Source organism: Alosa sapidissima, chromosome 1 (assembly GCF_018492685.1).
Source record: "Alosa sapidissima isolate fAloSap1 chromosome 1, fAloSap1.pri, whole genome shotgun sequence".
Lineage (NCBI taxonomy): Eukaryota > Metazoa > Chordata > Actinopteri > Clupeiformes > Clupeidae > Alosa > Alosa sapidissima.
Genome location: NC_055957.1, coordinates 26,774,719 through 26,790,247, shown reverse-complemented (window position 1 = coordinate 26,790,247; position 15,529 = coordinate 26,774,719). Strand labels below are relative to the sequence as shown.

The following is a 15,529-nucleotide window of genomic DNA, read 5'->3' as shown; positions in this document are numbered from 1 at the left end:
TCTGTATGCTAATAGCCTGGGACCATTTTCCTTTGCTTAAATGTGAATATTCTCTCTCCCTGCCTGCCTATTATGTGGCATATTCATACACATGTATGATTTGGGTTGCAGAATTTGTCTTACGCGGCTTTCCGTAGTTTGTAGCAGTCGGTTCAGAACAGACGGGTGTCAAACATGGCAGGTAGGGTAGCGAAGCAGAGCCGCTCTGGAAATGCTGGCCGTAAAGGTGCAACTGATCAAGAAGAAGAGGAACAGCCACTTCAAGCTGTACTTATTGCTGACAGCTTCAACCGCAGGTTTTTCCCCATCACTAAAGACCAGCCCCGCGTATGTATCACATCCAGTGTTGCTGTGACTAGTAGCCTCACGTTTGAAAACACGCATGTGATACAGGGATGCTTTCACTTAACCTTAAATGTTCTTACTAACCTTTACAATTCATCTTGCCTAACCAGTTAACAGTACAAACCAGTACATGTGTACCTACGTTTACATTAATTACATATCCTGTAGCAATAATTAAGTTGATAGTGTTGTTAGCTACTAACTCCGTTTGCTAGCTAGGTAGCTAAGTAAAGTTTTTTGAATGAAGTCGCTAATGTTATTTTGCTGCAAGCTTACGTTAGCATCCCTTGTGTCAGCGATGAATGCTAGTTGCAACCAGTTTCATCATGCTTGTGTCCTTCGTGTGATAAACAACCTCACATCCTATCCATACCCAAACATATGTTCAGAGCAGGTTGAGTAGAAGAGCAAAATGTCTTAAAGTAATACACATAAGCCATTATTGCTAGCGTTGCAGGTTAATGTTGAAACGTTTATTTTACTTTTTTTTACAGGCACTATTACCTTTAGCGAATGTCTCTATGATTGATTACACATTAGAATTTCTCACCGCAACCGGTGTTCAAGAGACGTTTGTCTTCTGTTGCTGGATGTCTAACAAGATAAAGGACCATTTGTTGTGAGTGTGCTATTTCATATTGCATGACTTAGACATACAATTATACAATTGATGGTGCATACTCATGTTACCTGGCCTCGTTCATTTGTTTATGATTATAGGAAGTCAAAGTGGTGCCGCCCCACTTCTCCAAACACAGTGCACATTATTACCTCTGACCTTTACCGATCTTTGGGTGATGTGTTGCGAGATGTTGATGCCAAGGCCTTGATCCGTTCAGATTTTATCTTGGTTTATGGAGATGTGGTGTCCAACATTGATGTCACCCAAGCAGTACAAGAACATCGGTGAGTATCTGTGTAGAGGCAATCCTTAGCAATTATGACAATTATGTACACTTTAAGATATGCCTGATGCATTGAGGTCGATACTGATGGTGGCTTAGGACCAGTGGATGTTGTCATTGCCAGGTGTTGTGAGCGGTCTGGGTCGCTGAGCAGTCGTTTTGGGGCAGCCGTGGCCTACTGGTTAGGGCTTCAGGCTTGTAACCGAAGGGTTGCCGGTTCGATTCCCGACCAGTAGTCCACGGCTGAAGTGCCCCTGAGCAAGGCACCTAACCCTTCACTGCTCCCCGAGTGCCGCTGTAGCAGGTAGCTCACTGCGTCGGGATTAGTGTGTGCTTCACCTCACTGTGTGCTGAGTGTATTTCACTAATTCACGGATTGGGATAAATGTAGAGACCAAATTTCCCTCACGGGATCAAAAGAGTATATATACTTATACCGGTAATTTATGTATAGATGATGAATTTGTTCCATAAACTACACTTTGACCTTTAGGCAAAGACGCAAATTGGAAAAGAATGTGTCTGTGATGACCATGATCTTCAAAGAGTCCTCCCCTGGACATAAGTCCCGCTGTGGTGAAGATGATATTATAGTGGCCATGGACAGCAAAAGTAAGCGTGTTCTTCACTACCAGAAGACTCAGGGGTTGAAGAAACTTCAGTTTCCCATGGTAATGTATACACAGCTAATTTATTATTGTGCATTAGATTGTTAGAACATTTTGTTAGTAAAACAGTAATATAACAATGGTACAACCATGATTGAGACAATAGTTAAATCAGAATGAATGACTACTGTAAAATCTGTTTCTGTTTTCAGAATATTTTCCACAGTGGGAGTGATGAATATGAGATTCGACATGATCTCCTAGACTGTCACATCAGCATCTGTTCCCTACAAGTAAGCATGTCTCTTTATTATCTCTGTAGTGCATGGCATACAATATCTCTGCAGAACACACACCATGGAGCCTTATCAGGGGCAATTACACGGAAAATTTTTGTCACATCCATAACGCCAGTGAAATGCCTTGGCATTTGTATGATGTGAATGATAATTCATTTTTTGTGCATTTTTCTCATTTACATTCTTCAGCCAAAAATAGCAAATGCTCAAATCCATGTAATCATTCACATCATACCATACCATCACATTTTATTGGCGTTATGGATGTTACAAAAAATGTAATTTTCCATGGAATTGCCCTCAGGGCTCAGCGTAGGGCTGTGTGAAGTGCCTTATCTATGGTCATTTCTATACACATGCGAAAACTAGCTAATTGTTTATAAAATACTCACTCTGTCCTACTCAGGGAGTCAAAGGTTTGGATCACTCACATGCACTATCACTCATAGAGGGATTCTGTAAGGGTAGTGCAACAGCAGGAACAGTATATGGAAATATTTTATAATCTACAGCATATGATTTAAATAGGGTCCAAGGCAGTTGCTTTTTACATGATAATCTATTATGTGCTTGGGTTCATTATTCTTTTGACTTTTCAAAGACATGATTATTACTAAATTTGATTTGGTTTTATTTAGGTGGCTGAGCTTTTTACTGACAATTTTGACTACCAAACCAGAAATGACTTTGTCCGAGGGCTTTTGGTCAATGAGGAGGTATGTTCCACAGAGAAAATTCAATAATTAAAGAAAGTTCCACATTATTGTATGTGTTACATATTTTCATCAAGTGTAACTTTGTTTCACACAATTTGCCTCCTGTTAGATTTTGGGAAACCAGATTCACATGCACGTCACCAAGGATGGCTACGGGGCTCGCGTCTCCAACATGCTCATGTACGACGCCGTCTCATCAGACATGGTCCGGCGCTGGGTCTACCCCCTCACCCCAGAGGCCAACTTCGCTGACCAGGAGGGCCAGCGCTGCACCCACTCCAGGCACAACGTGTACCGGGGCCCAGGAGTCAGTCTGGGGCACGGCAGTCAGATGGAGGAGAACGTTCTCATTGGACGAGACACCAGCATCGGAGCCAACTGCTTCATCTCCAATAGTGTCATCGGGGCTAACTGCTCCATAGGTACCGCCCAAACCTACATACAAGCTTTCTTCCTCTACTCCTATTGCAAAGTGACTTGAAAATGTACCATTTCAAGAAGCATCTTTGAAATTGCTGATGTTGGGAATACATTGGTATTTTTTGAAAGCTGCTTCATGTTTACTTCATACTACTGTAATATAATACAACCCTCTCTGCAAATGCTGCTCTCTCAGGAGATAATGTGGTGTTGGACCGAGCCTACATCTGGAGTGACGTCACCATTGCGAGCAATGTGGAGGTCCATCAGTCAGTCATCTGCGATAACGTGGTGGTTAAAGAGGGCGTCACTCTGAAGGAACAGTGTGTCCTGGCATTCAATGTAAGGCTTACTCACTCATCATTACTGTGTAATTGCTTGACTGATCCGAAGAACAGCTCTCAAGTAGTTTTGTCACACTGATTGGCACAGGTTGTGGTTGGACCTAATCTCACATTGTCAGAGGGGACCGTGGTGTCCATGCACCATCCAGATGAGGAGGAGGAGGAGGATGAAGATGAGTTCCTGAGCGATGACGCTGAGACTGGCCATAGCAAAGGTGTAATGAAGCAGAAGGGTATGTTAAAGGTTAACTTTAAAGCCACTTAGGATGTGTGTGCTGTGTTCTGGACTTTGCTTAAGACATTTGAATCTTTTTATTCATAGCTCAAGTACAACTCCGTTTGTAGTTTTTATATTGGGTGGTCCTTGTCATCTGTTATCATCTGTCATCATGTTTATGTTTTAATTTATAGCATTCAACCCTTCTGAAGTCGGAGCGGAGGGCAAAGGCTATATTTGGAGGAACCCTAGTCTGGATGACACGGAGGACGATGAGCTCGCTCAGTGCTTATGGGGTGAGGTTTCCCAGCTCTCTGCAAAGCCAGATCTATCTGCACACTACTGCTTCATGTCTAATCTCTCCAATACATAAAATCCATACTATAGACCTATGCTTCTTAGCTTAACTAGTCACCCAGCATTGTAGCCAGTTAGTCCTGGCTAATGTACCTGTATTGAGGTAACCTGATATTTGTTTGTGCGTTTGTTTGTTAGGGCTGGTGCTGAATGCTGACCTGGAGAGTGACAGTGAGAGCGAGGCCAGCGAAGGCTCCCAGGACCCAGGAAGCCGGGGCATGTCTCCAGAGCTCGACGACGTGAAAGGTGCGGAGGATCACCTGGAGTCTAGCCTGACGTAGCCATACTCAAAATTCTATTCAGAATTTGAGTCTGGAACTGAAGCATTGGGATGTGATTATGGGGCGTGTGTCCAACAGATATAGGGGGGAAAATGCCTCTGCACACACTTGGATAGACCTAACCAATCAGAGCAATGAAACCGCTTACAGTGAATCCTGCAGAAAACAGTCAGAACATCCTTCTTCTCGACAAATGCCTTAATCACTATTTTCTGTTTTTTAGAGTTATTGCGCCGGCAATATCTTGTACAGCAGACACAATAGCGATATAGATGTGTAGCTTTTTCTAGCGACAAGCTTTTTGCTGTAAACAAATTCAACCGAAGTACACTCAGGTCACATGAATGAATAGACACCTTTGCTAATCTGTCCATCATTGTATAAAGCCCGCCCTGACAACTTGATTGGTCCGCCCAATTCTCAAGTGTTCAAAAAGGCTTGTCAATGGACCAAGGCTAGACTGAACTTCCCGACCTCAAATTTTGTGGCCGTGGCTAAGTTCGAAATGGCTTTCCAATCAGCAATAATGTTCAGTGTTGGGATGGGATTAGTGTATGGTCTAAGCACCAAGCCTGGATGAACCCAGTTGAATCTGTGAGCGCATTTGAATTTACTCAGCAGATCCGTCTCAACCGCAACCACTTATCTGGCATGGGGCGGGCATTATATGAGGATAGACAGAGGAGCACAGTTAGCAGCGAGTTGAACACTACCATTGGCTGCATTGATGGCATCAGTGTTGGTTGTTCTTTGGAATTAAGCAAACAACTGCATTTAAAAGCTTTGTTTACAAGAAGAAGAAAGATGTGTTTGCTGTACTTCCGAAAGCATTTGGTAAGAGCCTAATGTACCAATTTGTGGAGCGGTGGTAGAGTTGACAGTTGTTCGGCTCCCAAACCAACCGTTGCAAGCCCATATTGCTTTGGAAGAAAGCATCTGCAAATATATCAGTCAACTTTGACCAACTAAGTTTCACTTCTGATTACGCCTCAATGGAAATCCGAAGTGAACGATGTGTCCTCTGATCAATTCTCAACCTCAACTGAGATGTGTCTGGATTTGGCCATGCCACTAAACCCCCACTCTGTGCATGCATTTCTCTTGTTCTCTGTGCGTGTGTAGTGTTCCAGACAGAGGTTCAAGGCACTCTGCAGAGAGGGCTGGAGGAGAACATTGGCTGTGACAATCTCGTGTTAGAGATCAACTCGCTCAAGTAAGACATTTACACAGTAATTTACCTGCATACATATGAATAAAGAAAAATGTCTATATAATTATTGTTTTGTTTTGCTTTCTCCAACAGGTATGCTTATAATATCACCCTGAAGGAAGTCATGCAGATCCTCATGAGAGTAGTGCTGGAGTACCCCTTCTACCAGCAGGGGGAGCAGCTGAACACAGCCCAGTACTGCACATTACTCATCCCGGTGGGTGGCCCTGGTATCGGTAGTCACATTTAATAGTGAGGTGGTAACACACCAGTGGTGTAATAGTATACAGGACTTTTCAATGGAATGTTTTTTCTATACATGTACAAATTCTCTAACTCTAAATGTGTACATAATTAATCATCCAACATAAGATTGCTTGGTATATTTGGGCTTATCTCAAATCAGAGACCAGTGTTGTAAAGCATACATGTTGGAGGTCATAACTGTATATTTATAAAGGTGATAAATGAGGCAACTTTTTGAGCAGCGTATGGGTAATCAGTTAATCCATTCCATTCCATTTGTTCTGATAGGATAATTATGACAATTAAAGATTGATTATTAAAGCTCGACAGGAAATGATAATAGCTCTCCAAGCAAAAAATGCTTCTCTGTTCCCTAGCTTTCTGTTCAAAAAAAGGCTTCTCTGTTCCCTAGCTCTCTGTTAAAAAAAAAAGCTTCTCTGTTCCCTTTTCACAGCTTTTAAAGAAATGGGCACCTGTCTTCAAGAACTATGTGAAGAGGGCCCAGGACCATCTAGACTGTCTGGGCTCCATGGAGGAGTTTTTCCTGGAACACGAGGGTCATTGGGGAGCGCTGGTCAAAGTAAGAGCGGCTCTTTCAGAGCCTGTCCTATCATGTCTGGAGCCTGACACGAAAAGGGCTAGAGATATGGGTATAGTGATACGTAGAGTGGAAAATGGTAAATGTAGTGGTTATTTGACTTGGGAGCTTGGACAAAGTTCATATTTTTCAACTTTACTTTCCTGGTTTGAGTCATCTGATTTGCAGATTCATACACACAGTCTCTCTACATGCCATCACAAAACGGCCATTCTCTTTGGAGCTGTCGGAGTTGAAGTTTCGGCATACTGGCTAAGCTAACCTATCAACCCTGCCTCAGGTGCTGATGAACACATACCAGCTGGAGATTCTGGAGGAGGATGCCATCATGCGTTGGTTCTCTCAGGGGGTCACCTCAGACAAAGGCAAACAGCTACGCAAAAACCAAGGGGTAAGCCCACAACTAACAGGGCCCGAGCTTTTTAAGTCCTAAATAGAGTTGTTGCTGAGCTGATAGGAATGAGCCTCTAAAACAGTGGTTCTCAACCTTTTTTCAGTGATGTACCCCCTGTGAAATATTTTTTCAGCCAAGTACCCCCTAACCAGCTCAAAGCATTTTTAGTTGAGAAAAAAAAGACTTAAAACAGGTGATGGCAGGTGGCATGTGACAGGTTGGGTCGAACCATCCTGGTATGGGGGGGGGGGGGGGGGGGGGGGGACTCCTGAAATACTGAAACTGAAATATAAAATTCATTTTATGAACTTATATTTTCCTGAAATATTTATTAAATAATTGTTTTTAAAGTATTTTTGTATGGATTCTACTTTTTAAATATACGTAGGCTATATTTTAAAATTTCACGTACCCCCATTTGAGAACCACTGCTCTAAAAGACTGAATCTGTCTTAATTTGAATGTTTATATACCATTCCTTTCATAATTGACGTGTAATAATACTAAATAAATGAAACAGACAGACAGTGGGTTTTATTATGGAGCCTTTATAGCAGCATACGGATTTGGATTTGATCCACCTAATACAAAATCATGTGTTTGTTACCACCACCATGTACACTTTTGGTAATAGTGTTTCTAGAAGTGAAAGTTGATTTCATAATAAAAGTAAAAAGCTGTGTCATTCCTCAGCTATTGAAGTTCATCAAGTGGCTGGAGGAGGCAGAGGAGTCATCAGAGGAGGACTGACATGGGAACTGCAGGAGCCTGATAGATGGACACACCAAGTACACACCCTGACCCAGCGCACAGCATGGGATTACTCCAACATGGACATCTGTGTGAACTCTTCTTATATATATTTTGCATCTGGTGCCGTTTTATTTTGTGCCTGTGAATAGTTGGCATAACAATGTTAACTCCTCTAAATCAGGCTCATCAAGTTTGCCAGAGAAACGGCTGATTTTAGCATTGTTTAATATTTTTGTCAGCGGTTTCATGGTTGCAACAATTAATTAGTTGGCTGTGGAAATCCACATACAGGTGAGGCATATTTGTTGAAATGTACTCATTAAAAATTTTGTGTTAATCAAAAGAGAAAAACACAAAATACTGTATGATTGAACAATTGCTTATAATTCCCAGTAAACAGAAAAATATGATGGAAAGCAATTTGATTGGCGCACCACTGATTTTATAACATTACATTGTAGGCTTTAAGGAGAGGGCGAGCAGCAGTGTTGCAATTGAACAAGTCATGTTTTAAGAATGCGGACTAGCAGTGCAGAACCAGAGGTTAAGCCAATCACACTTAAAGTGAAAGTGGGGCAACTGCTACAAAACCACTCTACGAGGAAACGAAACCACTGGTAAGAACAGTGGAGGGTGGACAGTGGTATGACCTTAGGAAGAGACAATGATGGGATTAATTGTTAAAAGAAACATTGCTTCAGGTACTTTTTTCATGTTAGTATTAATGGCAAACTCCTGTGAAAGAAAAGATGGCTTAAACACAAACACCACTGTTTTGACAAATGAGGATTGATTAATAATAATAATAATAATAATATAGCGCCTTTCATGGTACCCAAGGTCGGAAGGATTCCCCACAGCCTCTCCGGGATAATGAACACCCCTAACCTTGCAGCACCTAATACATTGATATGAATACCAATGTGGTATCTAGGTATTCATATCTATGACCTAATACTTGACCGCATGATTTTTCACTCTGGAGAGGTAGTGCGTTTTCATGGCGATACAGAAGGCTGCTGTTGCTGCAGCCAAGCTTTTTGCTTCTCACATTCCATGGGCACATTTCACATTTTGATAAAAAGTAGAAAGTCAGACATAATAGGAGTACTGGTAGTCATTAAATTTAAATAACTGATTTGTTCAAAATTGTTCAGGTTACCGGCTATATTTAGTTTCTGTTCAAGGCCTTGCCATATAATGATTCCCACCACCTGTGTGTCGAGTTAAGACTAGTTCCTCTTGCCACCTCGTCCCTTGCTACCGTCGTAGATCATCCCCGCCAGCACGGCCGATCCTGTGATGCCACAGAAAGCCGACAGTGCTCTCCACCACCCTGCTGTGCTCTCGTGCCTCTCTATGAAGCTGCGGTGATCACCCACGGACAAGACATAGGTCCGGCCGTCCCGGGGCGGCTGTATCCGGACCCCATCGCCATACTCGAGGACCACCTCGCCGAAGGCGGTGAGTGACGTGCCGACCCTCAGCATCTCTTCCCGCACGTCCTGGCTCACGGGCTTCTCGCCGCTCACGCCTTGCAACACCGCGTCCACTAGGCCTGTCTGAGCGCGCTTCCGCTGCTGGTGCACAAGCTCCAGGAAGTCCTCCGAGGAGTCCAGTGGGGACTGCACCTTCACAAGGATGTCTGTGTAATAGGCTCCTAGACTCGCCAAGCTGAACGGTACTGTGTTGCTGTTCACCTTCCGGTCCATTGTCTTGTTAGACCTGCGATATAAATTTTGAAAGCAGATAATAGATTGCAAATATAAGGTCCTTATACACCCAAGGTTTTGGCCACTTCTAGCAGCATGCAATTTCAACCCCTTCAGTCTCAAAACTGCAGCTAGATTCCATGTCATGCAATAGAGCACAAGTTGGGACTATTTATAAAGAAGAAAGTCATTGAACCTCATATCTTAAAAGTATCTATTATCTATCTAATATGAGAACCTGGTGTAGAATATGGTTAAAGGATAATAGATTATGCTATGACACTTGTGCATCATGGTTCATTTTGATGACCATGTGTTTTCAACCTTTGCTATTTCTTATCTTTAAGAGATTGTCTTGTAGAGCTCCATACTAACCATCTCTGTGTTATGTTGTTCCACACTTTCCAGTCCTCCTGAACAATAACTTTCTGGACAACTCCAAAACATTTAGGCACAAACTGGCTGGCCAAGGGCTCACCATCAGGTTGAACCACACCTTAGTAGGAAGAGAGAACATGGCTATTTTGGATAGACTTCTTCAAAATATTATACTTGCTCCCATTACAGAAACTAAGGATGAGGCAGCGTCTTTGTTGCAGTTTTGGCAATCATTCTAAACTTACCCTCAACTGCAACATACTGAAGTCGATGTTGCGGAGATGCTTTTAGAATTCTAAGAAGGTGATGATCTGGTTGGAATTTCGGTATCTCCTACAGTGTGTCACAACACAAAAGACGAAATTAGGCCATCATGTAGGTCTAGCCAACGTAAAGAGTATCCTCTTGGCACCTTACCTTAAGTTTGACTATTTCCTTCTTCTTTTCTTGGTACAAGTGGTAGAACAATCCAGAGAAAGCGAAACTGGACCCTATTAGCAGTGCAAAGGGCGTAGCGAATGTGTCGCTCATTCTTATAAAACGTATGAACTTCAATTTATAATGAAAGTTATATGTTCAAGTAAAGACATCGACATCCAGTAAATCGATCGGGTAGAACAAACTGAGAATTTACAAACAAGTAGGCTATAGGTTCTACCTGTAAGCCAAACTACCTGGAGTCAAGCAAGCAAGCACGCACGCAACGCATTGAGGGGAGGAATTCAAGACCAAGCAACTTCACAACGAACCACACAAAGCTGGGCCTTTAGTCTTTTCAAACGTACTGCAACACTCACCCGTTTTATGTCGACTAAAACAATATTTTCTTGTATCATTTAAGAGTTGAGTGTGAGTGAGTGAAACCAAAACCAGTGTAACGAGGGCTATCAGCAGCATCTGACTGCCCTTCCTTGTTTGCTAGCAGGTGACAGCCTCTTCTCTCTTTCCCCTCCAATCGAAAAACAGCATTTCTTCTGAAACCGTCCTAGGCCGGTGATGTGGTTGGTGTTTGGTTGTACCTGCAGCCAATAGGATTCTGACATAGGCTAGAACTAGTCACATCCATTAGGCTGACTTTCAAATAATCAGAATTCTGTCCTTAATTTAGTTGGCCCTGTCCTAGACTATTTACAGTTTTTTCAGTTATTTACAGTTCAATTGCTTTCACATAAAATCTTTTGCATGTCACATGACTTTTGAAACTCACTCAAACACCATAACTCCATACCAAATCTGCAAAACCGTACACTCATTCTAAGCTTTTTTTCCAATCAGTTTTTAATTTCATCAAACACTTTTAGCAAAATTCTGCATACAACTCTCCACCAAACACACACAAATCTAACAGGAACTTTGATTCCCTTTTTCTAACACAACCTATCAAATGCAACACTTTATCACACACTCCTCACATGTACACTATCTCTCTCACACACACAATTCTTACATTGGAAAAATAAGCTTTTTGGCTTCTGTCCATCTACATGTGGTGTTTTTTTTTTGCTTTGTTTATTTTTCTTGTGTGCTGTAAAATGCTGTATTTGCACAACAAAACAGGAGATTAATAGAAAAAGTCAATATTTTTCAATTGTTACTTACATGTTCACTGTATCTCTCTGCAGATGGCTTTCATTCTTGAATGGAAAGTTCCATGAAAGCCCAAGACAGAAGAGCTTTAGGTTTTGAGCAACAGTGTACATGATGTAAGTGTTTACAATGTGAAGCAAATGCTTTTGAGATGTATTTACAATTGAGTTAGAATGCTGTGTTTCATTTAGCAGGAGATATGAGGCATTTTGTATATGCAGTAGTTGGATTTGTGCGTAGATAGAAAAGAAACAGAGCTTTAAAAAGTGTATTAGCAGTTGTAAAAAAAACTCCTGTAAAATCATGCTATTAATAGACATGTTATGGAAGATGGAAGAATCCTACTAAATCTTGAATGTCTAGGCTAGGCTACCTTGATCAATCATCATAGGCCTCATCAACTACTGTTCTTTCAAACTATTTGTGGTTATTGTTAGACTGTAAGATTATTGTTTTATTGATTATTATTGTTGTTTCCTATTTTAGGAAGCCTTACTTTGCTGTTTGTTTGCATTTATTAAGACTTTTTTCTTTCAAATAGCCTAGGCCTAAAACTAATGCAGGTTAGAACGAATAGCGTCTGCCTTTGTTATTGTTGACACATTAGGTTTTTGTCAGATCTGTTGTAGACTATGAACTTTCAACTTCTAAAAACTTTACATCAATAAGCAGTTGAGTTGCCTGTGGACAAATAGAGCAGCACAGGGCATGTGTTGACCAAAAGACACAAGCTCTTACATGTTAACCTTATTGTAGGTTAGAGTGTACACAATGATCATGTACAATTTACAAACCTATTTAACTTTTTTGCACGACTCAGTGCACGATCTTGGGGCGTCAAGTTTAATAAAATTGCACAATAATAGTGTTTGTCAGAAATTGAAAAGAAAATAAAGTAGCATAAATGTGTTTCAATAAAGGTGGTAAGCCCGTGTCAAAATGGCATGTTATTGAGAACTTTATGATATTTCAATTTCCTATTTGGAACACAGGGTGGCAGTACTGTCACACTGAGGTCAGTGCCGTATAAGCTATAACTATAACATAGGTCTCGACATGTTATTCTGTATAGTTGGAGACAGTACACCTATGTGTAGGGGAGAAGCCATTATAAAGACATCGTTAGATTAAATATAGCTTATTTCTCGCTCTCTCTTTCTATCTCTCTCCTTCTCTCTCTCTGCTAGGTGATTACACCATCTTATTTTGTCAGTCAGTCATAGTTGTCGTCTTACTTACCCATGTAAAGCTATTATAAGCTGCATTGGGCATACTTTTTTGTTATTATTATTTCCTTGTCAGAGGTACAGACATTCCTCACAGAAATGAAGGCTTTCAGCATGAATAAAATCCCCATCGTTCATGCATGTGGCCTTTTCAAGTCTGGCTAACAGTGAGAATCACAGGAAACTCCTCTTGCAGTGATTTCATATCCTGAAGGTCATGGCTTTGGTTTACAACAACAGGATGCCCTTGACTGCATTTTTCTGGTTGACTCACCAAGTGGGAATCCATTTTCCAGCCTGCCTGTTGTCCCTTGTCTTTCGGAACATTCTTTGGAACTATATAATCAAATAATAAAGCTGTTTGGATGGCGCATATGAAAAATAGCCCGTTGTGATCTGTCTCATGACCACTGTCTCATTAACTAGTACTACCAATAATGTCTAATAATAATGAATATAGTGATATCAAAAGCCATCCAGCAGTCGTTTACTCTGATGTTGTGAGGATTCGTGGCCTTTCCTCTATTGACAAAGTTGCTCTAAGAAAAGAACTTGGAAAACAATCAATATGGCTAAAAATAAACCAGGGGAAGCACATGCCTCGTGTTTAAAGCTGAGGTCTTGGTGAGCAAACGTGAGCACCACCAAGGCGTTCTCCCAGTTAACCTGGCCTTCAGTGGGGACTCAGCTTCCTGACACTTGTCTAAACATCCTTTCTAGAGATAACATCTGTCACGTTACATCAATAATGCTTTAGGTGTCCTCAGAGTAGTATAACAGCAGGGTTCCAAATAAATATGGAATATATAAAAACCAATCAACCATGACAATCTTGACCCATTGACTGAGGCGTGTACTCTCAAGCTGTGGTATCTGAATTAATTGTTGTGGTCCTCAAAGGCAGCCTTCCATTGCTCCATGGTCCAGTTCTGATGCTCATGTGCCCATTTTTGGCAGTGGAGAGAGTTTGTGTTTGTGTGTGTGAGTGTGTGAGAGAGAGATATATATAGATAGATAGAGAGAGAGAGACAAGCTGTAACTGTACATCCTATACTTACAGTCAGAGTCTGTAAGTATAGGATGAGTCAGAGTCAGGTGATTATTAGTGATAGCAATGTATACACAGTACTAGCAATGTATACACAGTACTGTACATTGAGCTTATCTGAGCCACTCTGTCAACAGTTACTGTCAACAGTTACACTCAACAGTCATCATCTCAAACAAATAAGCAAACATTTTTTTAGGTGAAAATATTTTGCAGTTAGGAAGTTGTTTATTTGCAATGGCATGAGTGATTTGTGCTCAATGAAGTTTTGGTCATAGTATTCATTTCAAATCTATACATTTTCTTGAGGATTTGATAGTGAAATTACCTATTTTCCAGTCTGAGAAATGTGTTATAGTCATGTCTCACAAATGTAAAAACATGTAGGGCTGAATAATTAATTAACTGACATGAAATGAAGACATTAATGTGTTGTCTGTCTGGGGGGGGGGGGGGGGGGTAACCTTTGTGTATAAATATAAACTGGCCCACCATCTGCTTTCAGACTATGCTATCTCAGCCAAACACACCTCCCCAGGTGGCCAGGAAGAGATTCCAGCACTCCTGACAAGCTTCCAATCCAGCCTTGTGCGCACAAACAGGAAGTTCAATGCAGACTGATAGCAGAGTGTTTCCTGTTTGGGGATGTCAGACTCACTGCAGCTTGCTGTAGCCATTAACTTGGCTATGTTGTTTACAGTGCTTACAGTAAATGTAGAGATCAGTTTTGTGGTATTATAGTATTCTGATTGACAATAGCCAAAAAGACAGGGGTTTTCAACTGATTGTGAACCAGGGACCACCATTCTGACTAATTACGCAACCCCAGGACCACCACTGAATAAAAATACTCATTCCCACATTGCAACTTACTGATTCCATGGTCAGGGACCACTAGCAATGTCCTCACGGACCACAAGTGGGCCATGGACCACTGGTTGAAAACCCCTGGCCTAAGATATCACTTCACTTTTAAGGTGAAAAGAATTATTTTTGGTTAAAGATAACACATTGAAGGTTGATATACATTGATTATGTAAAGAAGTCCAAGGAATCCTAATGTAATTAGGACCTGACCCCACCAGGTCACACGTGCCTACAGTGATGAGAGTGACGGACCTGACCCCACCAGGTCACACGTGCTTTCCTGAGAGTGATGAGAGTGACATACCTGATCCAGTGGATGGATTCTGTAGAGATTAAGCCTCCCAGATTAAAATAAATGGCACATAAACAGATATAATGCAAAAGGTCCTCTGGTGTCTCTATGAATAAAAAACCCCAGAAGAGCATGCTGGGAAACATGGAAAGATGCAGCTAAAAGAATGAACTCAATTGGATGAAAAGCCTTATCCTACATTTTCTTTCATTATATGCAGCTCTTTTTTGTTTACTTTGTTACTGTATGCCATTTTAAATAAGTTTATTTAAATAACACCAGCATGCCTGTTGTCATGTAGGCCAACTGTTGTCATATGCCACGGTTCTTGACAATGTAGAAATTGTCTAAGAGTTTCTTTTACACTCAACTGAGGATGTGCACAGAATGCAGTAGAGCTACATGGTGTATAGTACAATGTAGTAGGCTTCAGATTCCACACACATGCATGATCAAATTAGCTCAAAGTAAGCTATGACATTCAAAAATAATTTTCAAACTAGTATAGATCTGTATTTGCATTCTCCTGATATGAGAGGGACAACATCTGACAACATATTTCATAACATACTTCGTATACCCTGCCATGCACGAACAACACCAAAACATTCATGACATCTGTTCAAGAGAAAAAAAAAACATCTAATCTAAATGGTGCTATGTACAGGGAACACACAAATCCCTCTCTGTGTTAATCACCTCACTGTCATGTCACTGAAATGATTA

General features: G+C 41.2%; 2 protein-coding genes across 3 annotated transcripts; one reads left to right on the top strand and one right to left on the bottom strand.

Annotated features, from left to right (window-relative positions):
• Positions 1 to 133: 133 nt before the first annotated feature.
• On the top strand, positions 134 to 8,113 carry eif2b5 (eukaryotic translation initiation factor 2B, subunit 5 epsilon). The gene is made up of 16 exons (XM_042090119.1): positions 134 to 327; positions 840 to 964; positions 1,066 to 1,251; positions 1,744 to 1,921; positions 2,071 to 2,151; positions 2,796 to 2,873; positions 2,983 to 3,295; positions 3,490 to 3,635; positions 3,726 to 3,870; positions 4,049 to 4,150; positions 4,350 to 4,457; positions 5,615 to 5,705; positions 5,796 to 5,919; positions 6,403 to 6,528; positions 6,827 to 6,937; positions 7,634 to 8,113. The coding sequence occupies exons 1-16, from the start codon at positions 175 to 177 to the stop codon at positions 7,688 to 7,690; spliced, it is 2,124 nt and encodes a 707-aa protein (XP_041946053.1). The 5' UTR covers positions 134 to 174; the 3' UTR covers positions 7,691 to 8,113.
• A 688-nt stretch (positions 8,114 to 8,801) lies between these two features.
• LOC121707502 (mitochondrial ubiquitin ligase activator of nfkb 1-A) lies at positions 8,802 to 10,709 on the bottom strand. Of its 2 annotated transcripts, XM_042090132.1 has the most exons (5): positions 10,581 to 10,709; positions 10,201 to 10,274; positions 10,029 to 10,116; positions 9,781 to 9,901; positions 8,802 to 9,418 (listed from the first exon to the last, which is right to left on the bottom strand). In XM_042090132.1, the coding sequence occupies exons 1-5, from the start codon at positions 10,678 to 10,680 to the stop codon at positions 8,926 to 8,928; spliced, it is 876 nt and encodes a 291-aa protein (XP_041946066.1). In that variant the 5' UTR covers positions 10,681 to 10,709; the 3' UTR covers positions 8,802 to 8,925. The 2 variants fall into 2 exon arrangements, with proteins under 2 accessions (XP_041946066.1, XP_041946076.1); XM_042090142.1 differs by having other exon boundaries at positions 10,201 to 10,703.
• Positions 10,710 to 15,529: the final 4,820 nt, after the last annotated feature.

Coding starts and splice junctions, on each gene's coding strand:
- eif2b5 (XM_042090119.1), top strand. CDS start 175: ATGGCAGGTAGGGTAGCGAAGCAGAGCCGCTCTGGAAATGCTGGCCGT. Junction 2,874..2,982: donor GGCTTTTGGTCAATGAGGAG/GTATGTTCCACA, acceptor GCCTCCTGTTAG/ATTTTGGGAAACCAGATTCA. Junction 6,529..6,826: donor ATTGGGGAGCGCTGGTCAAA/GTAAGAGCGGCT, acceptor ACCCTGCCTCAG/GTGCTGATGAACACATACCA.
- LOC121707502 (XM_042090132.1), bottom strand. CDS start 10,680: ATGCTGCTGATAGCCCTCGTTACACTGGTTTTGGTTTCACTCACTCAC. Junction 10,275..10,580: donor TTTTAGTCGACATAAAACGG/GTGAGTGTTGCA, acceptor CACTGCTAATAG/GGTCCAGTTTCGCTTTCTCT. Junction 9,419..9,780: donor AACAACATAACACAGAGATG/GTTAGTATGGAG, acceptor TTTATATCGCAG/GTCTAACAAGACAATGGACC.